Genomic DNA, 27,896 nt, shown 5'->3' with positions numbered 1-27,896 from the left:
AGCAGCTCAGGGAACCTCTGTGGAGAAAGAACTGTGGCCTTTCAGCGGGAGTGCCCTAGGGCTCATCTTTGAAATAATGTCATATTGGGATCTTTAACACCCAAGTTCAGGTGGAAAAAAATAAAAGGAAGAGTGTAAATATATTTTTTAAAAGTGTAATAGGGGGTGGAAATAAATTGTAAAGAAGAGAGAGGTAAAAATTTCACAATAGGGCGTGGAAATAAGTAGGAAAGAAGAAAGAGGTAAAAAAAAAATTCACATTAAGACAACTTTCCATAGTGACTGCAGAGGTTTCACTGCTGCTCCTTTTTTTGCACAGTGGAACTGTTCTTCGGCACTTGAGCCGCACGGGGGAACCTTTCCTGCAGGGCACCAGAGGCCGGGTGGCTGTGACTTCTTGTCTCTCTGGAAAATTCAATTGAAAAAATTATATAATTGTGTTTTTTTCGGTGGGGGGGAGATGTCGGCTTTTACGGACGAATATGCGACGGAGGTGAGTTTGTGGCGGGAGCCGGGTTTCTCGCTGATAATTTTGGTTGTTTTCGTTAATGTCCCAACACATGGTTCCTGCAGCCTGAGGCCCACAGGAACCTCAATTTATCAGTAAAATCCCAACACTCTTCATATTATCTTCAAATGACTGTATTGATTTATTTCTTGTAGCTGTAGAATTAAAACAAAGGCTCAACATGTTCTGCCTTCTTCAAAACCTGTTTTATTTTTTTAAATTTCTGGTTTGGATGTTTTACCTTTTCCTTTCTGGTTTAGATGTTTTACCTTTTCCTTTCTGGTTTAGATGTTTTACTTTTTCCTTTCTGGTTTAGATGTTTTACCTTTTCCTTTCTGGTTTAGATGTTTTACCTTTTCCTTTCTGGGTTTAGATGTTTTACTTTTTCCTTTCTGGGTTTAGATGTTTTACCTTTTCCTTTCTGGTTTTAGAAGTTTTACCTTTTCCTTTCTGTTTTTAGAAGTTTTACCTTTTCCTTTCTGGTTTTAGAAGTTTTACCTTTTCCTTTCTGGTTTTAGAAGTTTTACCTTTTCCTTTCTGGTTTTAGAAGTTTTACCTTTTCCTTTCTGGTTTTAGAAGTTTTACCTTTTCCTTTCTGGTTTTAGAAGTTTTACCTTTTCCTTTCTGGTTTTAGAAGTTTTACCTTTTCCTTTCTGGTTTTAGAAGTTTTACCTTTTCCTTTCTGGTTTTAGAAGTTTTACCTTTTCCTTTCTGGGTTTAGAAGTTTTACCTTTTCCTTTCTGGTTTTAGAAGTTTTACCTTTTCCTTTCTGGTTTTAGAAGTTTTACCTTTTCCTTTCTGGTTTTAGAAGTTTTACCTTTTCCTCTCTGGTTTTAGAAGTTTTACCTTTTCCTCTCTGGGTTTAGAAGTTTTACCTTTTCCTCTCTGGGTTTAGATGTTTTACCTTTTCCTCTCTGGGTTTAGATGTTTTACCTTTTCCTCTCTGGGTTTAGATGTTTTACCTTTTCCTCTCTGGGTTTACCTTTTCCTTTCTGGTTTTAGATGTTTTACCTTTTCTTTTCTGGTTTTAGATGTTTTACCTTTTCCTTTCTGGTTTAACTTTCCAGCATTGGCTTATCATATTTATTTTAAAGAGAAATGTTGTATTTAATTTCTAGACATTTTTTCTGGTGGGTTTGTTTCCCTATTCCTCCTCATCGCTTCAAATTTTTTTTCCAAAAATACACTTCATTCATAAAATTTGTAAAAGTACATGGCAAAGCATTTCAGCTTAACAGTGCCATAAAATTTGACTTGTCTCCATGCCGTGTATTCCACTTTGAGGTGTCTCTATTGATTTTTACAATATACTTTCCTATGTCAGGGATGCAACCTGGGCGCAAAACATTCCAAATTCAAAAATTGCAGAGAGTGCAATAGAATTCAACTTTCCTTCATATAGAATTTTCAGTATACTTAGAATCATAGAGTTATACAGCACAGAAACAGGCCCTTCGGCCCATCATGTCCATGTTGCCATCAAGCACCTATCCTAATCCTATTTTCCAGCACTTGGCCTGTAGCCTTGTATGCTGTGATGTGCTCATCTAAATACTAAAATGTTGTGAGGGTTCCTGCCTCTACCACTCCCTCAGGCAGTGTATTCCAGATTCCAACCATCCTCTGGGTGAAAAAATGTTTTCCTCAAATCCCCTCTAAACTTCCTGCCCTCGCCTTAAATCTATGCCCTCTGGTTATTGACACCTCCGCTAAGGGGAGAAGTTTCTTCCTATCTACCCTATCTATGTCCCTCATAATTTTGTATATCTCTATCAGGTCCCCCCTCAGCCTTCTCTGCTCTATATTCGCAAAGTACATTCAGTGCCAAGCATGCAGCTTGACGGGTTCTATACATTTTCCAGCACTATGGTGCATTATGTCTGACAGGCCTTAGACAGCAACCTTTCCCCATTGTGCCTCTGTGACAGCTGCCCTAAACTTTAGTGTGTCCCTCAGCGTGTCAAGCTGTAAGCATTTCCATCCAGAAGCAAAGTAGGAGAAGAAAGAAAGGCTTGCATTTGTATAGCTTTTCAGGACCACCAGATGTATCAAAGTGCTTTACAGCCAATGAAGTGCTTTTGAAGTGAAGTCACTGTTGTAATATAGGAAATGTGACAGCCAACTCACATTCAGAAACTCCCACAAACAGCAATGTAGTAATGACTAGATAAGCCATTTTCTTTTGTGACAGGACAATCAAACATGTCGGAGCAGAAGTAGGTCATTTGGCCCTCTGAGCCTGCTCCACCATTCAATAAGATCATGATTGATCTGTTGAGGGCAAGAGGAGTTGGCACGAAAGAGGAGTTGAGGCCTGGGGCAGAAAGTTTTCCGACATTGATATTTTTACCCTCCCTTTTTCATGTTTTCAGCCAAATGGTTTAACCTATTCAGCAGAGCAGGATGGCAGGGTAATCTCTGCTTAAGAATGTACCTGTCAGACTGATGCACTTCTACAAATAAGGAAGAGTAGGCGACAACTCTTCAAAGAGCAATTTTGAGTTCTCCCACCTTTTTAATTTTTTAAACCAGAACTTGATTGAAGCAGTCTTGCTGAAATCTGCAAAATTTGACTTGTCCATTGGTCTCCAATACACTTTTCCCATCACAAAGATGACAGGCCATTGTGGTTTGAAAAATGTCCTGGCCGCTTCTGTTTTGACAGCAGTGTGTTATGCTTACTAATATTTTTAAAAGTGCCCTGATTCTTCATACTTGATAGGTTTTTGATTTGATAGTAAACATGGCTTAAAGAGTTTGGAGTAAAAACATTCAGCCATGATCTTATTGAATGGCGGGGCAGGCTTGAGGGGCTGAATGGCCTACTCCTGCCCCTGTTTCTTATGTTTGTCATCTTAACCCCACTCTCCTGTCTACCCACCGTGATCCTTGACTCCCTTAAAGATCCGTCTAACTCGGCCTTGAATGTATTCAATGACCCAGCCTCCACTGCTCGCTGGGGGAGAGAATTCCACAGACTAACAACCCCCTCAGAGAAAACAATTCACCTAATCTTTAAAGGAAGCCCTCTTATTCTTACATTGTGTCCCCTAGTTCTAGTGTGTGTTCATTGAGGGATAAAAATTGGACAGGACACCAGGGATAACTCCCCTGCCCTTCATCGAAATAATATCCTGGGATCATTCACGTCCACCCAAGCCGTAGACGGGGCCTCGGTTTTGGGCACGGCAGATACAGCAGTGCTCCCTCAGTACTGCGTTGGGGTGTCAGCCTTGATTTTTATGCTCAAGCCCTAAAGTGGGACTTGAACCTTGTGATTCAAAGGTGAGTGTGCTACCAACTGAGCCACGGCTGACAAACAACTTCCAGAAAGTTTTCCGACATTGATATTTTTACCCTCCCTTTTTCATGTTTTCAGCCAAATGGTTTAACCTATTCAGCAGAGCAGGATGGCAGGGTAATCTCTGCTTAAGAATGTACCTGTCACACTGATGCACTTCTACAAATAAGGAAGAGTAGGCGACAACTCTTCAAAGAGCAATTTTGAGTTCTCCCACCTTTTTAATTTTTTAAACCAGAACTTGATTGAAGCAGTCTTGCTGAAATCTGCAAAATTTGACTTGTCCATTGGTCTCCAATACACTTTTCCCATCACAAAGATGACAGGCCATTGTGGTTTGAAAAATGTCCTGGCCGCTTCTGTTTTGACAGCAGTGTGTTATGCTTACTAATATTTTTAAAAGTGCCCTGATTCTTCATACTTGATAGGTTTTTGATTTGATAGTAAACATGGCTTAAAGAGTTTGGAGTAAAAACATTTTATTTAGTGCTATACTGTAATTATATAGGCTTGGCTTCCAATCTTGTAAACTGGGTCATATCATTGTAAATTCAGAATTTAGGTGATTATTTTTAGAACCTACAAGTGATGTCCTCTACAATATTTATTCTGAGACAGGTAAGACCACAACAGTTAATGACATGGAATTTACAGCACTGAAATATGTCATCTGGTCCATCTAGCCTGTGTCGGTGTTAATGCTCCAAGTGAACCTCCTCCCATCTTGTCTGCATGTCCTCCTGTTCCTTTCTCTTTCAAGTATTTATCCAGTTTCTTCTTAAAAGCAACTATGCTATTTGCCTCAACTACTCTACATGGGAGTGCATTCTGCATTCTATCCACTCTCTGGGTAAATTTTTTTCTCCTCATTCATGGGATGTGGGAGCCGCTGGCTGGGCCAGCATTTATTGCCCACCCCTAATTGTCCCTTGAGAAGGTGGTGGTGAGCTGCCACCTTGAACCGCTGCAGTCCATGTGGTGTAGGTACACCCACAGTGCTGTTAGGGGAGGGAGTTCCAGGAAGTTGATCAATGACAGTGAAGGAACGGTGATATAGTTCCAGGTCAGGATGTTGTGTGTGGCTTGGAGAAGAACTCACAGGTGGTGGTGTTCCCATGCATCTGTTGCCTTTGTCCTGCTGGATGGTAGAGTTGGAAGTTGCTGTCGAAGGAGCCTTAGTGAGTTGCTGCAGTGCACCTTGTAGATAGTACACACTGCTGCCACTATGTGTCTGTGGTGGAGGGAGTGAATGTTGAAGGTGGTGGATGGGGTGCTGATCAAGCCAGCTGCTCTGTCCCAGATGGTGTTGAGCTTCTTGAGTGTTGTTGGAGCCGCCCTCATCCAGGCAAGTTGAGGATGTTGTAACATATAATGAAATTTCTCCTGAAGCCCCTATTAGATTTATTAGTGACTATCTTCTATTTACGTTTACACGAACAGATTCCCGCAAAACATTTTCAGTAAAATTAATATCATTATTACAACAATACTACTTTAACTACAGGGTTTCTGGGCATCTTTTCACCAAAAACATTAACGGAATCAAAACTCTCTCGCTGGAAAAAGCTACATGAAGCTGTCCTTGCCTGAAAACAGGCCCTGGAATATAAACACAAATCGTGTCAAGTGTCCGGCCTTATAACTTGTTTATAGGCATAGAATATGAAAGTCTAATTGGGAACTCTTTCCTCCTGAGTTGAGAAGTTGTTGGGCTTAATATTATTTGAGGAATAAACACTTGATTTCTTTGAAATCTGCCTGTTATAATTTCAGCATCTAACGTCAAAGAAAACAGTTTCGTAACCTGCCAGTCTTATTCCATGACAAAGTCCTTGTTTAGAATTCAAATTCTGTAGTAACATTGTAACTGCACCTTCCTTATGTCAAAGTTTGTGTGGTAGCATGACCATTGGAGTTAGACTGCAGAATGCCTGGAGGGTATAGACTGTTACCATCATCTATTAATTCAATGCTAATGTATTCTTTTCATTCACCTCACAGCTTTTCTAAAACTTTGTCATTCAAATTTGGTGAATCTTCATCTCTAGCACAAAGAATTGCTCTCAAATAATAAGTTGTATCAAATGCAGCTGGTAGGAATGTAGTGAGAAAGAACTGCACAAATTATTTGTGGGTATCAGTTGACATAAAGATGAGAATTTTGGTGGCCACTAGTACTGTGGGTGTACCTACGTCACAGGGGACTACAGCGGTTCAAGAAAGCAGCTCACCACCACCTTCTCAAGGGCAATGAGGGATGGGTAATAAATGCTGGCCCAGCCAGCGATGTCCACATCCCATAAACAAATTTTAAAAAAGGAGGGTCGGGGATCTTTTTTCTCTATATGTTTTTGGGCTGGGATTGCCCTATGCTCAGACACTAAATAGTATTTGATGCAGGACTACAATATTGGTGACAGACATTTGCAGTGACATTGGCCTTTGAAATCTGGGATGCCAAGCAATAAGCAAAAATCAAGCAAAAGTGCCTAACTTTTCAAACAATTAATAAGGAATTCAAAGGAAACTTATAAACTTAAATAACATTGTTACAGTGTCCCCTATACACTCCAGTCTGTGCAGTTCCCAAGATGGACACAATGTGCTCCCTCTCTCCAGGGCTGCCTGGGTGCGGCCAAAACCATGGAAGCCAGAGTGACCACCCCCACAGACAGCCTGCAACCTGGACTTGTAGATGCCACCTTGGCCTGGAACAGACCAACGAGGAGGTCCTCTGATTTCCCTACCCCTCCCCTCCCCTCCGCCATGGTTGATCAAGAGCCGGGGACTGAAGTGGAGCCAAAAGTTGAGGAGCAGCCCCTTCAAGTAGTGAACGAGGAACTGCAATACTCACATTGTGAAACTTGGAAAGAAAGTGAAGATATTTGAAGCAAATAAACGATCAGATTTGGTTCGGAGTTTTCTCTGGCACAGAACAAAAGACTATTCAGCCCAACTACTGTATACTGGTGTTTGTCTCTCACATGAGCCTCTTCCTGCCCTGTGTCCCCCACTCGCTTTCAGTCTGCTGTGAACACCAAGCTTCCCTTTAAATCCATCTGTACTATCTGCTCCAACTACTCCAGGAACCAGTGAGTTCTGCATTGTCTCCACTAAAGGATATCCTTAACTTCTTTATTTGATCTGTTAGTGGCTTTCTTGTGTTGATGCCGCCTTATCTGGACTTAGCCAGTAGTGGAAACAATTTTTCCACATCCACCATGTTGAACCCCTTCATAGTTTTGAGGGCAATCATTTGATGGGTTCCTTTTGTGATACGTTTGTCCAGGAGAGTTAAATTCACCATTTTTTTTCAAAAAAGGGAAGACTTGCATTTATATAGCGCTTTTCATGACTGTCCGACATGACAGGTGGGGATTTGAATTGCAATCCACGTGGAATAAATCAGAGCCAGTTGCTAAGGCAAGAGGCGTGGCTGTGAAAACGTGTTTTGGTAGATATCTGATTGGACATGAGGAGGGAAACAGAAAGCAATGAAGGTGAACAAGGTAAAAAGAGAGAAACTGAAATCCTGTCTGAGAGGAGAGCTGAACTTCTTCGAGGTGGGCATTCCTTGAAGAATAGTGGCAGTGCATTAAACACCAATCATCTTAGGCAGTCCCTCAGGACTTGCTTCCACTCCGCTTTAATGGGTTCTGAAATGGATGATGAGTCCAATGCTTGATCTGCAGACTCTGCCACATGTGGGGCAGGTGATGCTCGAAAAGAATTAGGTCGGTGGGTTGTTTGGGGGTCTTTGTGCTGCCTCCGACACCTTGACTTCGCCTCTACGCGTTCCCGACAAAGTCTCTCAATGTGTGTGATGCCTTCTCAAATGAGCCGCCTCCATTTTGGTCAGTCACAAGCCACAGTGTCCCATGAGTCATTGGATGCATTTGACCTCTTCAGGGATGCTGTGAGGAGATCCCTGAACATTAATATAAAAGCAAATTGTTGTGGATGCTGGAATGACTGAGTGGGCCAGGCAGCATCTGGGGAGAGAGATACAGACTTAACAGACAAAGGCATTGTGTCCTTTTGTCATTTAACCTCTCCTGCCTTGCATCTTATCACAGACCCTTCCTGCGCTGTCCCTTCCCCTGCCACCACTGCCACTTTCCTTTCCCCTATTTTTCCTGCTTCTGCACTTGCTTAAAATCTGTTATGTCTGTTATTTTTTTTTCCAGTTCTTACATAGTTAGATGAAGAAGGGTGAGAGGGAGTTTGTAGTGAACATTAATACTGGTATAGACCATTTACGCCAAATGGCATGTTTTTTTTTGTAATTTTGAAGTTTCTCCTTGCAGGTCATTCTGTGCATAATTCTGCCTTGTACTAGACTGTTGCAGAGTGCATTGTCAGTTAATATTTAATAGGTTAAAAGTTGGTAGTGGGACAGATTATTTTTACATAATTTTGTTTTTGCTGTGTGCATAATTTGTCTCACCTGAAAAATACCTGCACCCATTGCAATTTTCTCCTCTTGTTCGGGAATCTTGTGTGTTTGTTCCATTGATGCGAAGTATTTTTTTTCTGTTTTCCGCAGTACGATCCATATGCCTACAATGCCGATTATGACCTTCACACTGGTAAATCTTCAAGTTTAATTTTTTCTTATTTGGCATGCTTGCTTTGAAGCTGTTGATGAGTCAATGTGTGCAAGTGTGTAGCCTGCAATGATTATTGGCTTGAACTTTAGAGAAGAGCTGAGCTAAGCGAGTCAAACCCCTCTTACAGAGAGTGAATGAGTCGCTGAATTGGTCACATTGGCCCCAATCTTAAAAGAGTTCGGGAGGGCAGATACCTTGTGTACAAGTCCCCAATGTGTTCAGTGCACCCGAGGCCATGGAGGTCCAATGGATTTTAACAATCAGGCTTGGCTGTCATATATGTCCCAGGTGTCCTAGCTGATTGTGGGATCGCTATGCTGTAAATAGCCTGCAACTTGGAGGGGCACACTGACGTTAAATGTGACTATTTGAAAGGCAGAGCTGGCTCAGTAGATGAGCGCGCCACCTGGTATTGTACCAAGCCAGAGAGACCGGGATAATAAAAGCAAAATATTGCAGATGCTGGAAATCTGAAATATAAGCAGAAAATGCTGGAAAACCTCAGCAGGTCTGGCAGCAGCTGTGGAGAGCGGAAGAGAGTTAACGTTTCGAGTCCAATTTCAAATCCTTCGGAACTGGATAATTTTGGGTTTGACATCTAGTATGGCTTGGTTTCACTATGATTGTTTCAGCACTAAAGCTACAGAAAGGAGAGTTCAGCCACCCTCCTTACTTGTGACCCCTCATTGCAAATGTGGGCATTGGCTGAAATGTGCGTTCGGCTTAGAATTGCTCACTTGGGTAAATTACCAAAGGGTCGGCATCCTAATGGTACCTCGACATATTCAGTACCTTTTAGGATCGGGGACGAGGGAAAGAACATTAGGAAGGAAATGCAAGTATTTGTAAAAGTCTCTCCTACATCCTCAGGTGACCCCAAACAGGACCTTGCTTACGAGCGGCAGTATGAACAGCAAACTTATCACGTGATCCCGGAAGTAATCAAAAACTTCATCCAGTACTTCCACAAAACTGTTACTGACCTGATCGACCAGAAGGTCTACGAGTTACAGTCTAATCGTGTGTCCAGCGATGTGATTGAACAGAAGCTTTATGAAATTCAGGATATCTATGAAAACAGGTACGGGGAGTAAATATATATTGCATTTTGTTTGTGGGCCAGTAAATGCAGGAAGTCATGTTGCAGCATACATGTTTGTCAAACTGCTTTCACGCCAGGCTACACCTTGTAAAAAGGTAAGATTTTATTTTTCTGCCCATTAGCTACTTTTGATCCATGCTTTGTAGGAGAGAACATGAGTACATAAGAAACAGGAGCACGGGTAGGCCATATGGATCCTCGAGCCTGCTGTGCCATCAACACTGTCCTGCCATATTAGTATATCCCTCTCAGTATCTATCCTGTCAAGCCCCCTAAGAATTTTATCCATGTCAATGAGATCACCTCTTGTTCTAAATTCTAGACGGTACAGTCCCATTCTACTAAATCTCTCCTCAGTCAACAGCCTCTCATCCTAGGAATTAATCTTGTGAACCTCTGTTGCAGTCCCTCCAGGGCAAGTATATTTTAAGGAGAGCAAAACCATACATACTCCAGGTGTTGCCTCATCAAAGCCCTATTTAGTTGCAACAAGACTTCCTGACACTTAAGTGCCAAATCCCTTGCAAAAAGTCTAGCATACCAGTTGCCTTCCTAATTGCTGGACCTGCATTTTGACTTTCTGTGATTGGTGTACAAGGCCTCCAAATCCCTCTATATCACAACATTTCCTAGTCTCCTTTTTTTTTAAAAAAAATTCTGATTTTCCATTCTTCCTGTCGAAGTGGATAAGTTCACACTTCCCCACTTGAAAGTCCATCTGCTACTTTCTTTCCCAATCACTTAACTCCCTTTGCAGCTTCTTTATGTCCTCACAGCTCACTTTCCCCCCTAGCTTTGTATCGACATGTCACACACTCAGTCCCCTCATTGAAGTCATTGTTATAGGTTGTAAATAGGTGAGACTCAAGCACTGATCTTTGTGGTACCTTACTTTTTGCACCCTGCCATTCTGAAAGTGGCCCATTTATTTTTACTCTTTTTTTCTGTCCGTTACTCAATCTCCAATTCATGCTAATACGTTACCATGAATCTCATGAACCTTAATCTTGTACCAACCTCTTGACTCTTTGTTGAATGCCTTCTGAAAACCCAAATATACTACAGCTACTGGTTTCTCCTTTATCTACCCTACTAGTTACATTCCCAAAAAAAAACTAAATAGATTTTTCAAACATGATTTCACTTTCCAAAACCTCTGCCTAATCCTATTGTGATTTTCTAAGTGCTCTGTTGCCATGTCCTTTATAATAGATTCTAGCATTTTCCATATTACTGATGTCAGGATGGCTGGCTACAATTCCCTGTGTCTCCCTCTCTCATTACTTGAGCAATGGGTTTATATTTGTTACCTTCCAATCCAGGGGGGCCATTTTAGGATGTGGGGAATTCTGAAGGTCAAAACCAACGTATCCACGGTCTCTGCCTCCATTTCTTTTAAAAGCCCAGGGTGATTTGTCAGCTTTTAGCCCCATTAGTTTCTCTAGTGCTTTTTCTTCACTAATTTTAATTACTTCTAAGTTTCTCTCTCTCAATTAGCCCTTGGCTCTCCAGAATTTCCAGTAAAGTCATCGCTTAACCACTTAACCCACTTAGCATTGTTTCACTTTAACATCATACATAAAGTAATGCCAGTATATCTATATAGCGTTGCCAAGTGTCACTTTAACATCGTTTGCCACAGACTTCCTCTTCTGTGGCCTGCTTGCTCACATGACCTCTCCTCCAGCACATCCACCCTTGCCCTCAGTCTCTCTTCCTCCTGCTGCCAGCCTTGCCTCCTCCCTGGGCCTTGTGCCTCCCCCTCCAGCCCCTGGCCTCGCACTTCCCTCTGCCTCCCGCCCCAGCGTCGTGCCTCCCGCACCCCCTTGACCCCTGGCCCGGTGCTTCCTAACTTCTGCTACTAGATTGACCGTGCTCCATCTAAAAGCACTGTTATGTAGGTGAGTGTACCATAATTCTTTTATACATTTTATATTGTACATTGTATTTCTTTTATAGTTAGTGATGTATTTTATTTTGTAGGTTGTTTCAGTTAGGAATGCACATGTATGGTACAGTATTTCAACTTGTACCTTGTTTTTTCTGGGTGAGAAATATCCAAAGGAACCTAACTCTGGCTTTAATATTAATTCCTATGGGAACCTGTGATTCGCTTAAAGTTGCAATTTTCAGGAACGCAGCCACAACTTTAACTGAAGACCCCCTGGATGTCCTTGGGGGAGAATTGTTCTGGGCAGGCCGGTCGGGAGTGGGCGTGGAGCCGATCCGCACCGGCATTTTATGCGGGCAGGCCAATTAAGGTCAGCCCAGCATGATGCACGGCCGGTAGCGTTCAGCGCTACATGGGCGGGGGAGAAGAGGGAGATCAGAGCCTGTGCTCTTTCACACATGCACATGAAAAAGCGCAGAAATCTCCGAGGCACGGAGCTGTCTCGGAGATTAAGCTTATATTGAAATAAAGGTAAAAATTATTTAGACACGTCCCCTCATGTGACAGCATGAGCTGGGACATGTTTATGAAATGTGACTAAATTATTTATAGATTATATTAAACCTTCAGGAAACCTCATCCCGCCCATAGATGAGGTATCCTGAAAAATGCAAAGGCCGCTTGGGCTCTTCGCCCGCCTGCCAACCGCAAGGTTGGGTGGTCAGCATTGATAATTAGTTTAATTAGCTTTTTAATGATCTTAACAGGCCTTTGGCAGTTTGGCGGGCGCACAACTGGCTGCAACGCGCACCCACCGAATGAAAGATCTGAATGATGCGCGGTGACATCGGGGCGCACGCCCGACGTCAACACGCGTCATTTTATGTGTCAGCGTGCATCCCCTTGGTGTCGTCTGCTGTGAAGACAGACACAAAACATATGGTTAATGTCTCTGCTATTTCCTTATTCCCCGTTATAATTTCTCCTGTCTCTGCCTCTAAGGGACACACATTTACTTTAGCTAATCTCTTCCATTTTGCATGTTTGTAAACACTTTTTTAATATGTTTTAGTATTCCTTCCCAGTTTACTCTCATTCTGTTTTTTCCCTCCTTTATCAATTTGTTGGTCGCCCTTTGCTGATTTTTGAAACACTCTAATCCTCAGGTTTATTTTGGCAATGTTGTAAGCCACTTCTTTTAACCTAATATTATCCATAACTCCTCTTGTTCGCAATTCCTCTGATCCAGAAAGCCAGCCGGTGAAGGATAGAACTGGAACCTAATCGTTACACACTATGTAATTTTTTTTTTATTTACAGAGATGCACATAACAAACTTGCACCTTCAAACCCAAGCGGCTGCAGTTTGTTCTATATATAGGAGCACAAATGAATCCCCAGTTAATGCCCATCACCTGAATTCAGTTAAACACTTATTTGATACGCAATTAACAGCAATGTCTGCCACTTTTCCAGTGGAGCTTTTATTCCTCAGGGAATTACTTGTTGCTTTCTTGTTTCTATTCTCTTCCTTTTCTCTTGATGTTGTTGACTTGTTAACGGGGTAGAATTCCATCTGACACGACATCTGATACCTTGCTTAAGTGGCTTTTATGCATAAACTTTGATGCTGAGTGTTAGCCAAATATTCTGTTATTGGTGCTGAGACAATACATTCATCCAATGTCCACATACTGGTACTTGCTCTCAGGGGTCACTATAGTGACGAGGAATTGTAACACCCCGATGGCATTTTGAAGTAAATTAACTCAGCGCACACTGGGATTCAAACAAGGTATCTTCATGGGCCAAATGGCTCAGAGTCATCGAAAGAGGCAGGGACCTATCACCCTGAGTTTATTTTACACCTTAAATTACTTTTTTTTGCATTGAATGAACTCTGAAACATCTGGACAAAACAATATTCACCGCATGTGCTTGAACGTGTTTTAGTACATCCCATTCTAACTTCCCCTGTGTCTTATTTTCAAGCTTGCCTGCGTGACCTTGCTGGAAGGACAGGATCAGACTCGACTGTGAAACCCTGAACAGTCAAACAGCCCACCAGAACTTTACTAAGTTCATACGTGACAACTGAGCTCTTGGAAGAGCTATCAGAAGGTTACCTAGTGCTCTCGGAACTACAACCCCCGCAGTACCCTCTGGAGAGATTACATAAGAGCCTGCAGCTCATAAACAGGCCATTCTGCCTAACTGGTCTCTGCCAGTATTTATGCAGCATGTAAGCCTGCTGCCATCCCGCTTCTCATCTCATCAACATGTTGTTCTATTCCTTTATCCTTATCTGCTTATCTGGCTTCCCCTTAAATGCTATCTATGATACTCGCTTTACCTACTCATTATGAAATTGAGTTCCATATTTGTTGCTACACGTTCGATAAAGAATTTTTTCCTGAATTTTCTGTTTTAATTATTGGTGATTGTCATTTATTTGAAGAGGAGGAAAGAAAATTTGGGAGTCTGTTACGTAGGCATTCATCATTGAATGTGGTAAAATGCTTCATTTGGTAGGATTATGGACCAGAATCATATTTACCTTGTTAAAAAGTTGCTGAAACTCAACAGCTCAAAACTGGTCAGAAAAGCGTGCCTGTGGTGTGAATATTATACAGTTGCAATGTGAACAATTATTGAAATTTTGAGTAATGTCTTTTAATTCTCCTGTTTCCTCAGCTGGAACAAATTGACAGAAAGGTTCTTCAAAAACTCCCCTTGGCCTGAGGCAGAAGCTATTGCATCCATATGTCGAAATGGTATAGTTTCGCTTTCAGCTTGTACAAAATGATGTTTTATGTTAATGTACTTGCTCATGGACTACCTAAGTTGTGTCCCAGCAGTAGAACAAGATGTTCTATACATTAAAGAATAAAACTGGAACTTAATCTTTATACACTTTATATGGTTTTATTTACAGCAAGACATGTTACAAGCATGCATTTCCAAACCTTGCCAACCTCAGTTTCAGTCGTACTTATTCAAGAGCAAAAATGAATCCCTAGATGCCTACCACTTGAATATAATTGATATACAATTAACATAAGATTACTAAGCCTACGACAAAGAATCAATTCTGTTTAAATCTCCTGTCACGAAATGCGTTATCTTGATCCTTAAGGACATCTGCTTATTTCCACACAATATAGCCCACGCTGAAACAAGATCATCATCACATCTGCGGAACACCTGAGGTCTAAATTTAACAAGTTGTGCCCAGTGTCCGGGAGTGAAATGGAAGCAGCAATAACCAATTTAACAGGGCAGCAGCCAGTGCCTGTTCTATGTGTGCATCAGGCCACTGCTAAATTGATCAGACCCTTGCATTTTTTAAGTGGCCCTGGTCTGAAGTGAACAGAAATCTTATTTCAATATTGAAATGAAACTGCTGCTCCTATTTCCAATCAGATGCTTAGTTAGTTTGGACTAATTTCCGAACTGCGACCAGTATTTCTGGGTTTTGAGCTGTCGAACAAGTGGTCCTTAAAGACTGGAGTGCTTCTCCTGGATACAGAAAAGAACTGAAGGTCTTTGGCAGTCTGAACTTCCCACCCCATGCATTATGACACCTGATCGGTGTCTGTGACTATCCTGGGTTACGAAGTTGAAATCTGAGGATAAATTTTTGGTGGTCCTTGGGGCTGTCAAGTCTGTCATGCCTTTGTTGCTTCAGGTGCCACTGTCCCTAGGGTACCTTGTGAAATTTTGAAGTTTGAGTAGAAACTTAATTTTACTTTGAAGTCTTTTGGTTACCTTAAGGCAGAAAAGGGGGCGAAACTTATATATTTAAAAAAAAAGTTTGCATATCTGGTAAGTTGTAGGTGTCACCTAGTATCCTGAATAATTTATTACTGGGGATAAGTATTGAGGTCCAGTCAGCTGTGTATTTACCTTGTAAACGATCTTTTGCAGATGCTGTTTTTATTATTCTATACAAGGAGCTCTACTACAGACACATTTACGCTAAAGTCAGCGTAAGTCTTCAACTCCACCATTCCATTTGTTTGTTCGGCATTTTAACTATATTAGAAGGATAATATTTTACATGCTATTTTTCATCAGTCATTATAGATGCACGGCTTTTCCTTGTAGTTTTCATACCTGTGCCTGTTAATTTAAAATGTAACACAAATTAGAACTTTAGTCTTCTAGTGACTTAGACTTGTATTTTGCTTTTCAAAATATTAAATGGAAGCACGTATTCTATTCTGTAGAAATAAAGTTCTATAAAGACCTTTATAATCACTCAATGCAAACTTGCATTTATATTTTTTCCTTTGTCTATTATTTCATGGGATGTGTGTGTCGCTGGCAAGGCCAGCATTTGTTGCCCCTCCCTAATTGCCCTTGCACTGAGCGGCTTGCTCGGGCCATTTCAGAGGGCAGTTAAGAGTCAACCACATTGTCACATGTAGGCCAGACCAGGTAAGGAGGGCAGATTTCCTTCCCTTAGGGACATTAGTGAACCAGCTGGGTTTTTACGACAATCAGTTATACTTTCATGGCCACCATTACTGAGACTAGTTTTTTTTTGAATTCCAGTTTTTTTTATTAATTGAATTTAAATTCCACCAGCTGCCGTGGTCGGATTTGAACCCATGTCCCCAGAGCTTTAGCTTGGGCCTGTGGATTACTAGCCCAGTGACTACGTCATCATCTCCCCAGTAAATAACGTACAATAGATGCCATTTCAGGGTTTTTAGGAGACTTCATTTTAACTTTTTGGCTCGGGTTTCAGTGAAAGTAAGTAAAGCAACAAATTGGCCTAGAATCCTGGATTCTACTTCAGAGCCACAGAATCCAAATACAAGGAGGTACTGATGAATTTATGCAGGAAAATTACAGGATAGATATAAAAGCAATGGAAAAGGTGCAGTGTAGATTGACAAGGGTGTCACCAGGGATGAAAAATGATGAAAAGTTGGAGTCTTACTACAGAAAGATAAGGGATGGAGGTCTTCAGATTCTGTAGAGTTATGGAAGGGTAAACAGTAAGAAATTGTCTCCACTGGGGGGTGAGATGGTGAAGCAAGGGCAGAGATTAAGATAGTCAACAAAATAATTAGGAGGATTTGAAAAACTATCATTTACACAGCGGTTGATTCAAATGTGGAATTATCTATATAAGAGAGTAAGTAAACTGAAAGGGTGGCAGAAGCAGATTCAATAGTAACTTTCAAAATCAAATTGGATAAAATATACTTGGAAGGGAGAAGAAAATTGCAGGGCTATGGGGGAAAGAGTAGGGGAGTGGAACTGATTGGATAGCTCTTTCAAAGAGCCGACACAGGCACAATGAGCCGAACGGCCTCCTTCAGTGCTGTAACGTTCTATGATTGTATGGTCTTCATGCTTAATGGCATTAAGACAGAAAGATTAGTAATCTTGATGCCATTGTTGCAGATTTATTGAAAGCTAACATTAGTTATTTGGAAATCCCACAGCACAGTGTGCTGTAGTCATTAGTTTGGTATTACCTTGTCAAAAGGTGGCTGAGTGGAATTAAGTATTGATGGACTTTAAGCTTCTGTACAGTCTCCAGGGCAAACCATACATTAAGCATAGTTTAGGGAACTATTTCTGTGATACTCACTGGTTCTCTTTATTTTCTAGGGAGGGCCTACGTTGGAGCAGAGGTTTGAATCGTACTACAATTACTGCAATCTGTTCAACTACATTCTGAGTAAGTACATTTCTAGTAAAATATTTGTTATTCTCTTTGTTTTTCTGCCCCCCACCACCACAAACTCGGATAGCGAAAGGAAGGGAGAACGTTGTGACAGTGTTATTGTTACTGAATAGTGATATCTTCTTGCATTACACTCAACCTGGGGCACATGAGGACCTGAAAACTGATGAACGGAAAAGCACAAATAGAAACAAAAAAATACTGGAAGTACTCAGCAGGTCAGGCAGCATCTGTGGAGAGATGACAGAGTTAACATTTCAGGTCTGTGACCTTTCATCCAAACTGATTTCCAGGATCTTAGTTGAAGGGTCAGTCACGCAGAGACATAAGTTCAGGGTGAGGGGCAGAAGGTTCAGGGGGAATGCGAGGAAAAACTTTATTACCCAGACAAAAACAGAATTACCTGGAAAAACTCAGCAGGTCTGGCAGCATCGACGGAGAAGAAAAGAGTTGATGTTTCGAGTCCTCATGACCCATCTGTCGAAGGGTCATGAGGACTCGAAACGTCAACTCTTTTCTTCTCCGCCGATGCTGCCAGACCTGCTGAGTTTTTCCAGGTAATTCTGTTTTTGTTTTGGATTTCCAGCATCCGCAGTTTTTTTGTTTTTATCTTTTTTACCCAGAGGGTGGTGATGGTTTGGAATGCACTGCCTGGGAGGGTGGTGGAGGCGGGTTGCCTCACATCCTTTAAAAAGTACCTGGATGAGCACTTGGTATGTCATAACATTCAAGGCTATGGGCCAAGTGCTGGTAAATGGGATTAGGTAGGTAGGTCAGGTGTTTCTCACGTGTTAGTGCAGACTCGATGGGCCGAAGGGCCTCTTCTGCACTGTGTGATTCTGTGATCCGTAATATTTTGCTTTTGTAATGGAGAGACACAACCATATTAACTAACAATAACGATTATTGTGGTGTAACACGTGAAAGACACTTGAACAAAAGGACACCCAAGGTGAACAACAGCAGAGTTATATTCTGATAGCCTATACACAAAGCATCAACCAACATCCTTCAATATCGACAGCCCAATACACGATATATAGAACTTACAGCACAGAAAGGGGCCTTTCAGCTGAATCCGTCCATGCAGGTGTTTATGTTCCACATGAACTTTCTCCCATCCAACTTCCCCTGGGTTTTGCAGCCGTGAATTCCGATATGATGTGATTGTTCTCCATGTAAAAACCAAAAGTGTCTGGCAGCTGAATTGAAGCAGATATAGCAAATAAAATGTTGAAATATCCTGGTTTTAATAGTTACAGCTACACTAAAGTAGCTGTACAAAAATAACGGGCCGTAACTTCCGAGCTCCCTGCTGTCGGATTTGGGGGGCACCCCGATGATGCGCTGGGGAACCCCCTTCTTATGTTCACAGGTAAGGGTTTGTACGGCAATTGCCCAAAATGCAAGTTTCCTCTGGGCGATTGCCCTGCGCTGGGAACCATCTGAAAATGCAACTTAAATCCCAAACCTTGGATGGTTCCCAGTGGATGTGTTACACAAGTAGTTACCCAGGAACAATTGGAAGAAGTAAAATCTCTTCTAACTTCTGGGAAACTACTCCACTCTAAAGCCCCAGCCCCCGCCACCCCACCCCGCCAATATCCCCAACCCTCCAGGGGACTCCTCTCCCCCCCCAACCCCTGACTACCCATAGGCCTGAACCCCTTCCGCTCCTGACCCAACACCACCCACTCAAGATCCGTCAACCCCATCCCACCCCCCGAGGTTCCAACAACCCGAGGCCCGATCCCCCTCACACTACCCCCCCCCCCCCCAACAATGGTCCGACCTTGATTCCTCCCCATCCAAATCCTATACACTTACCTTCCCCCTGGCCTGTCCATTTCAATGGGACTTGTAACTTATCTGGTCAACGGCAGGTAGTGCCATAAAATGTGGGGGTGGGAGGGGTCCTTCTTCAGTCCGACGAAGCTGGACTATGATGCTGACGGAGACGACTGCGCTGCCTGATCTCGCCCAGCCCAAGTTGGAAGGCCGGAAATGATGGGCACGGAAGAAAATCCACGCAGGTAATTTGGTACCGAGTGGCAGTCGGACGCTGATTGCCACTCCAAGGGAGTTACGGGCCTGTGTTTCTTAACTGCAGGTGAACCATGAATCTCTGGGGGTGCAGTGTAGAAATGGTTTGGGAATCAGTGCCATAGAATGACTAGCTACCAAAAAGTAGTTGCAGAAGAAATTTCTAAAACGTTAGGAATTTTCTTGAGAGACTCTGAGGACTGTGATAATAAATTGAGACTGAATTGTTGAGTTTTCAGATCTGTAAGATTCTACTAATTTTAAATCAAAACAATCTCGTCCCTTTTAGATGCAGACGGCCCAGTCCCTCTGGAGCTCCCGAACCAGTGGCTGTGGGACATCATTGACGAGTTCATTTACCAGGTGACTTTCTGACTTTTTCTTTGGGCTAACTTGCCTGGATCTCAACTGAACATTACTTTTCTGTTCCAGAGGTGGCATGCATTTGCAGAGCATGCTCGAGGGGCTGAGTGGCCTTTTCCTATTCCTTTGTTTGAGTCTCTGCAACAATTGGCAATTCCGACTTGGCCACTTATTATTGACAATCGGCAATTCTCATCTCGACCCATTAGAGCACGTCAGACAGGGGAAGGGTGATGCTGAGGAAGAAATCACGGTGGGGACTCACCCATTCTTGCCAAGTGCATATTTTATTTGTGTTCCAAGATATATCTGTGAAAAGCAGAAATAAAGGATAATTTTTAGAGCCATGAATTGAGTCTAAATTTAGAACTGAGCAGTTTCAGTTTTATTTTGAAATGGCAGTGATGTGTACTGCAGCAATTCACCAAGGCTCCTTCGACAGCACATTCCAAACAACAACCTCTACCATCTAGAAGGACAAGGGTGGCAGTCGCATGGGAACACCACTATTTGTAAGATCCCCTCCAAGCCCCACACTCGAGGGGCTGAGTGGCCTTTTCCTATTCCTTTGTTTGAGTCTCTGCAACAATTGGCAATTCCGACTTGGCCACTTATTATTGACAATCGGCAATTCTCATCTCGACCCATTAGAGCACGTCAGACAGGGGAAGGGTGATGCTGAGGAAGAAATCACGGTGGGGACTCACCCATTCTTGCCAAGTGCATATTTTATTTGTGTTCCAAGATATATCTGTGAAAAGCAGAAATAAAGGATAATTTTTAGAGCCATGAATTGAGTCTAAATTTAGAACTGAGCAGTTTCAGTTTTATTTTGAAATGGCAGTGATGTGTACTGCAGCAATTCACCAAGGCTCCTTCGACAGCACATTCCAAACAACAACCTCTACCATCTAGAAGGACAAGGGTGGCAGTCGCATGGGAACACCACTATTTGTAAGATCCCCTCCAAGCCCCACACTAACCTGACTTGGAACTATATCTCTGTTCCTTCACTGTCGCTGGGTCAAACTCCTGGTAGTCCTTTCTTAATACACCACGTGGACTGCAGCGGTTCAAGAAGATGGCTCACCACCACCTTCTCAAGGGCAGTTAGGAATGGGCAACAAATGTTGGCCTAGCCAGCAATACCGATGTCCCATGAAAGAATATATAATAAAAGAAATGTTGTGCATTCGCTGTTTGAACTACACAAGTCGAATGTGGAGATATGACGAGAAGGGCATGTTGACTGGGTTACTTAACCTATTTTTCCTAGGATTTGTGCTGGGACAAACTTGGTTGTGCAACATTTCCTTATGTCTTCACCGCACCAGTGCCGTTACAAACATGGCCCTGGTGAAGGAACAGAATACACCTTTGACCTGTTGTGATTCTGAAGACCAAGCAGAGATGAAAACATTGGAAATAAGCCACACGTTTTATTCAGAGTACAAATCAAAATGTGCTTTCGCCAGGCTGCCCTGCAAAAGTTTGCAGCTACCTTCATCGCCAGAGATTTGACCCGAAACTGGCTTGCCTATCAGAGTGCTAACCACGTCCATGCCTTCCATTGAAACTTTTGCTCTTTCTCCACACAGTTCCAGTCTTTTAGTCAGTACCGCTGCAAAACAGCCAAGAAGACGGAAGAGGAAATTGAATTCCTGCGGTCAAATCCCAAAATCTGGAACGTTCACAGTGTCCTCAATGTCCTGCACTCCTTGGTCGACAAATCCAACATCAACCGGCAATTAGAGGTCTACACCAGTGGAGGCAAGTGCAGATGATTCTGCGTTCTGTAAACTTGGCTTTCTTTTGTTGATATTCTTTCATTTCTGCACCCCCACCCCCGGCCTGCCCCCTCGTGGGGCCGCTGCTGAGCTCGCTCTGAAGCTCTGTTTTCCCTCTAGCGGCAGAAGTTGGTCGGTGCAGATAGTCCTCGAACTTCAGCTGCTACCTGCATTGACCAGCTTTTGCCACTGGATGGAGCCTGGTCAATCTAAAAGTACTGCAATGTAGGTGAATGTATCCTGTACCTTTTTATTCTTTTAAACATTTTACATATTGTATTTCTTTTATATTTAGCGATGTGTTTTACTTAGCGAGTTATTTCAGTTTGGAATGCACAGTGCTGCACATGGCATGGTACAGTATTTCAACTTGTACATCGGATCTTTCTCACCCAGAAAAACCAAATGAACCCAACTCTGACTTTAGCATTGATTCCTATGGAAACCTATGATTCACATAAAGTAGTTTCAAGAACGCAACTACAAAACATCAAATGCGGACTTCCTGTACTGATTTGGGATTGTGGAATCTTAGGAAATCTCAGTTAATGTTCTTACATTTCCTGATAAACTTATTCTGCACTGAAAGATTATATTTTTTTTGCCTCATTTGCTGTGTGCTTAATAATTATATCTTTTTTTTGTGTCTCTGGGCATTAGACTAATTTTAAGTTAGCATTCAAAAATGCTGAAGCAGCTTCCTGAGCCAAAATGTTACTTTGCAGACCCCTGAATGACCTGCGCACTTTTTGTTTAAAATTCAGTTTTCAAACATCTGCATTTTTTCCCCCATCTAATTTGAGAACCACATTTTCACTCAAATGATGTCCCTATTTTTGCGAAAGGGAAACTTGCATTTGTTCCGCATCCTTCACCACCCCAGGACATCCCGCAAAGTGATTCACAGTCAATGAAATGAATTTGAAGTATAGTCACTGTGAATAAATAAAATGCGGCAGCCAATTTGCGCACAGCAAGCTCCCACAAACAGCCGAGTGATAACGGCCAGATCATCTGCTGCTGGTGTTAGTTAAAACTGACTTCGCTAGAGACCTACGTTCACTCTTGCATTGATATCTACTACTGTTCATCTGATTACAGGAGATCCTGAGAGTGTTGCTGGGGAGTATGGACGTCATTCCCTATACAAAATGCTGGGATACTTCAGCTTGGTTGGACTCCTGCGTCTCCACTCACTGCTCGGCGATTACTACCAGGCCATCAAAGTGCTCGAGAACATTGAACTCAATAAAAAGGTGCATCCCATCACAGCACATTTCTATCTGTTAACTGAGATTAATTATCCTGCTAATTTTAACCAGCAATTAGAGACACATTCTCCAGTTATTTCTATAGCTGTTGACGAATGGTAGGGATCCATTGCAAGAAACAAGAATTCCAAAATACCGCTGAGAGTAATGCAAGTGAAAATATTATAAGCCAACACTGGGACTAGCCAGCCTTTACACATCTATGTAATCAGCCAAAAGTTGTTCATGTTTTAATTTGTTAAGCAAGAGGAAAAGAAAATGATTGTATACATCAGATAATGAGGGGTTTTTTTGTCCTTCAAGGTACACTATTTTCTGGCTTTGGAGTTAGAGGAGCTTCAAAGCCCTCTAGGTCCCTGCAAGTGCTATTAAATGTCATGCTTGCTGAGAACTGCATTGTAATTTCTGTATAGGTTTTCCATCTGGGCTTATACCTCCCCTCAACTCTGCTCCATCCTGTAGATGAACAGGTTGAGTTTGGAAACACGCTCTGTAAAAATATTGGGGGACAACAATTCTTGTCACACCACCTTTGTGTAACCTCTCAAAGCCCAGACCTTGCCCACTGCACTTTTTAGCAAAACCTTTGCAGTTTCCTCAATAGCTCTGTGACACTGCACCATACATAAAGGCCAGAAGGATCCTGGCTTAGCCCCCGGGGGCCTTGCTGATTCAGCTGTGTTGTGGTTGGGAGTGTGATATTTGCCATCAGGACCTTGGCATTAGAGGGAAAGTTTCCAAGAGCTCCACTTCCTGATTACTAGAGCTCTGAGGTGCCAAGGGATCTGGGTGGTCCAGTGCATGAATCACAAAAGGCTAGTATGCAAGTACAGCATATAATTAGAAAAGTTATTGCAAGGCAGTTGAATATAAAAATAGGGAGGTTATGCTTCAGTTGTACTGGGCACTAGTGAGACCACATTTGGAGTACTGTGTAGAATTTTGGTCACCATATTTAAGGAAAGATGTAAATGCATTGGAAGCAGCTCGGGGAAAGTTTACGACACTAATAACTGGACCGGGTGGGTTTTCTTTTAAGGAAAGGTTGGACAGGCCAGGCTTGTACCTGCTGGAGCTTAGAAGAGTAAGAGGCGACTTGATTGAAACATATAAGATCCTGAGGGGATTTGACAAGGTGGATGTGGAGAGGATGTTTCCTCTTGTGGAAGAATCTAGGACTAGGGTGTCACTGTTTAAAAATAAGGGCTCGGCCATTTCAAACAGATGAGGCAAAACTTTTTCACTGAGGGTCGTAGATCTTTGGACCTCTTTTCCTGAAAAGGCAGTGGAAGCAGAGTCTTTGAATATTTTTAAGGCAGAGGTGGATAGATTCTTGGTAAGCAAAGGGGTGATGGGTTATCGGGGGTAGGTGGGATGCAGATTTCAGGTTACTATCAGGTCAGCCATGATCTTATTAAATGGCGGAGCTGGCTAGAGGGGCTGAATGGCCTACTCCTGCTCCTTGTTTGTATGTACTAGCCCGTGACTGCTGTGTGGATATTGGTTCAGATCAGGCTGGACCGCGGGGCCTTTTAAGAGTGAATAGCTACCATCACCCACTGTCAAGGCTCATAATGGTCTGAGTTGCCTACTTCTGCTCCTATAATTAATGGCCACTTGGAAGGTGCCTATGGAACCACACCAGATGAAGATGTCATCAGGATGAGAGGGGAGAAAAATGGTGAGCACGTGGCGAAGGCTAATTTGCTCTTGCTCGACTTGCAGCCTTTAGCAGAGTAATCGATGCTCAGAGCTGTCGTTAGTAAATTAAAACAGTCGTTAAAATGAAAAGTTAGGCTCTGTGAGTTAAATGTATTTCGTTGCCAGTTCAGATATTGCCTTTCCAAGTTAGTCCCAGCATTGAATTGCAAGCTCAACTTCATCAGCTGGAATATCCCTGAGTTCCTACTTCCCTTTGAACGATGGTTCATCTTTACTGGTAAGGAATAGTAGAACAAGACTCCAATCCTTCTCCTATCGATTTCACGGTAACTGACGTACTGCCGTCTCCTGGCACCTCACACACTCTCACTAACAATAGCGACCTGACTCCTGCCTCACGTATGACGAACTTGTAACGATCACAGCGCTCAGGTGACCAGGAGGAATAATTATTATCCCCAAATCATCTGCTGTCGCCTCATCACCCCAATCCAGGGAGAATGTTACGCCACAGTAATTCAGTCTGGTTGGTAAATCTGTAGGGAGGGTTAAGTATTGGTTTTCCAGCCATGTATACCTCATGTTTGGGAGTAGCACACCCTCTGTAAACCTGTTTGTATTTGACTCCTTCACAGAGTATGTACTCCCGAGTGCCAGAGTGTCAGGTTACAACTTATTACTATGTGGGTTTCGCCTACCTGATGATGCGCCGTTACCAGGATTCTATCCGTGTGTTTGCCAACATATTGCTGTACATTCAGAGAACCAAGAACATGTTTCAGCGGTCGACCTATAAATATGAAATGGTAAACCTAAAAAAAAACTGTGTATAATGTTGCACTTATACACTGTGTTCCTCTTTGTTTGTAGTTGTTTAATTGAAATGATTCCATGTTAGCGTAAAAGAAATGCTCCCTGGGTGTTTTTATTCAAACTAACGGATAACTCACATTTTTTTACAAGCCCAAATACTATGAATTAGCAAGAGCAGACAATATTAACTTTTTATTTTGATTTGCTTATCGCCATTCCTGACGCTGCCAGCTCTTAAATAGTCAACCCTCCTGACTCGCCCAGAATGGTCATTTTTCATGCACTGAGATAGTGAGTGCCAAACAGCAAGGAGGGTATTCGCAGACAAACTTGTCCTTACCCAAGTTCATGCTTTGTGTGTTAAGTTGACTTTCCAGCACTGGGGCACTGAATAATGATTAAGGGCAAAAGAAAGACTTGCATTTATAACGTGCCTTCACAACCTCAGGACGTTCCAAAGTGCTTTACCGCCAAGTGTAACCGTTGTTGTAATGTGGGAAAGATGGCAGCCAATTTGCACACAACAAGGTCCCACAACCAGCAATGACCAGATAACGTGGTTTTGTGATGTTGGTTGAGGGGTAAGTGTTGGCCCCAGGACACCCCATCTCTTTGAAATAGTGTCATGTTATTTTTTACTTCCATCTGAGAAGGCAGACAGGAGCTCGATTTAATGTTTCACCCAAAAGTTGTTACCCCTGACAGTGTAGCAGTTCCTCAGTACTGTTGCTGAAGTGTCAGCTCAGATCTTTGTCTTTAAGCCTCTAGAGTGAGATTTGAACCCACAACGTTCTCTGACTCCTAGGCAGCCGTTCTGCTGAGTAGCACGTGGCAGATTTTTTCCTCCCCACCCACTCCCAATTCCAGTTAAGGGAACTGAAGCCAAAAATCTTCCTGCCCTACCCGAGAACAGGGATTGGACGTGGGACCAATGTTCCATTTAATTTCTCTACTTTGTGCAAAGCTCATTTCTTGCACCATGTGGCCCTGCATCATAGATCCCACTACCTTATGAGATGTCCTGCCCCATGTGCCCATTGATTTGCGAGTCAAGAATCGGCCTGTTCAGCCACGTGAAGACCTGCAGCAGAATCATGCAATCCTGAGTATAAGTCATATTCGAATCAAGGGACAGCCAACGATGACCCTGTTTGTGGGAGCTTGCTATTTGCAATGTAGCTGCCATGTCTCCTATATTACAGCAGTGACTACGTTGGTACTCAATTGGCTGTAAAGCACTTTGGGATGTGCTGAGGTTATGAAAGGTGCTATATAAGTACAAGTCTATCTTTCTCTTTCTCTATTATAGCGATTGATTTAAAATTCCAATTGGGCATTTTTCTAGCCCAGACCGAATGGGTACCTATGGAGGTTTTCCAAACAATTGTGTGGGATCGTCCAAAAGTAGGAATGCATCATTACAGATAAAATCAAAGCCCCGTTTTCTTTCTCTCTTCCTTCTGCCCCTTTTTACGTCAATGTGTAGATCAACAAACAGAATGAGCAGATGCATAGTCTGTTGGCAATTGCCCTGACGCTGTACCCAATGAGGATTGATGAGAGCATCCACACTCAGCTGCGAGAGAAGTATGGAGACAAAATGCTGCGGATGCAGAAAGGGTAGGTCTGCTGTTCCTTCTCTGCCATCCATTTATTTTTAATGTTACAGTTATTCGGCAATGATGCATTGTGCACATCACAACAACAATATGCATTTATATAACACATTTATAGTAGTCAAGTGTCCCAAGGCCCTTCACAGGAGCATTCTCAGACGAATTTTGATAGGGAACCATGCAAGGAGACTTTAGGGCAAGTGTCTGCAAGCTTGGGCAATGAGGTAGGTTTTGAGGCAGATGGGTTCAAGGGGGGAATTCCAATTGGCCCGAGGCAGCAGAGGGAACGGCTGCCGATGGTGGAGCAATGAAAGTCAGGATGTGCAAGAAGCAAGAATTGAAGGAGCACAGAGATCTCAAGAGGATTGTAGGCCTGGACGAGGTTACAGAGATGAGGAGGATTGAGACTGTGGAGGGATTTGAACACATCTATTGGGTTTGCGTTATGCAGCTTTGTCCACCTCTATATTCAGTTGTTACCTCTAAAATTATGTTTCTGTTGGAATGATTAGTGGCTAATTGGAAATTGGTACAGATAAATAGCAGGGGCAATGTTAACCTCACAACGTGACCTGCACCCAGGGTCAGTCTAATGTTGGACAGAACCATGTCAATTCAAAAACCCGTTTATTATTTCATAGGATTTCTAAGTGCTGCTCAGTTCTATGAGAGGTGGTGTTCCATTTTTTTGGATTTTGAAAAGTTCTGAAACTGCTACAATTAATGGGCAAGTAAAATGTGGGATTTTAGGAATGAGAAACTAACCTAAAATGAGGAATTTGTAATAATGTCTCCCCTTTCCAACTTTCCATCAGGTTCGTTCCTGGGATCATGAAACTAATAACCCAGTAGCCCCTTCCCTTAATAAGAATTTGCCTCTTTATTTTAACCTTTCCATGGTTTTCTGTTCCATCACAGGAACATAGGACTTAGGAGCAGCAGTAGGCCATTCAGCCCCACGAGCCTGCTCTGCCATTTAATAAGATCATGGCTGACTTGGTTGTGGTCTCAATTCCACTTTCCTGTCTGTTCCCCTGACCCTTGACCCCCTTGTGTATCAAAAATCTGTCTAGCTCAGCCTTGAATAGCTTCAACGGCCCAGCCCCCACTACTTTCTGGGGGGAGAGAATTCCACATCGTAATGACACTCCTGAGAAAATATTCTCATTATCTCAGTCTCAAAAGGGAGACCTCTTATTCTTAAACTGCGTCCCCTATTCTAGTC

The 27,896-nt window shown here is 42.5% G+C and overlaps 1 protein-coding gene across 1 annotated transcript in view; it reads left to right on the top strand.

Moving 5' to 3' along the window:
* The first annotated feature begins 350 nt into the window (after nt 1-350).
* The window catches only part of LOC121271663 (eukaryotic translation initiation factor 3, subunit 6 interacting protein), a 36,960-nt gene continuing 9,414 nt past the window's right edge, over nt 351-27,896 (top strand). Inside the window, exons 1-11 of the mRNA XM_041177784.1 lie at nt 351-493; nt 8,356-8,398; nt 9,290-9,500; nt 14,107-14,186; nt 15,340-15,401; nt 17,041-17,110; nt 19,449-19,522; nt 21,121-21,292; nt 22,411-22,565; nt 24,878-25,048; nt 26,542-26,675. Coding sequence (XP_041033718.1) covers nt 461-493; nt 8,356-8,398; nt 9,290-9,500; nt 14,107-14,186; nt 15,340-15,401; nt 17,041-17,110; nt 19,449-19,522; nt 21,121-21,292; nt 22,411-22,565; nt 24,878-25,048; nt 26,542-26,675 — 1,205 coding nt within the window. The 5' untranslated portion in view covers nt 351-460. The remainder of the gene's footprint in view (nt 494-8,355; nt 8,399-9,289; nt 9,501-14,106; nt 14,187-15,339; nt 15,402-17,040; nt 17,111-19,448; nt 19,523-21,120; nt 21,293-22,410; nt 22,566-24,877; nt 25,049-26,541; nt 26,676-27,896) is intronic.

The sequence above is a fragment of the Carcharodon carcharias genome, chromosome 31 (genome assembly GCF_017639515.1).
Source record: "Carcharodon carcharias isolate sCarCar2 chromosome 31, sCarCar2.pri, whole genome shotgun sequence".
Lineage (NCBI taxonomy): Eukaryota > Metazoa > Chordata > Chondrichthyes > Lamniformes > Lamnidae > Carcharodon > Carcharodon carcharias.
This window is presented reverse-complemented; position numbering and strand designations above follow the sequence as displayed.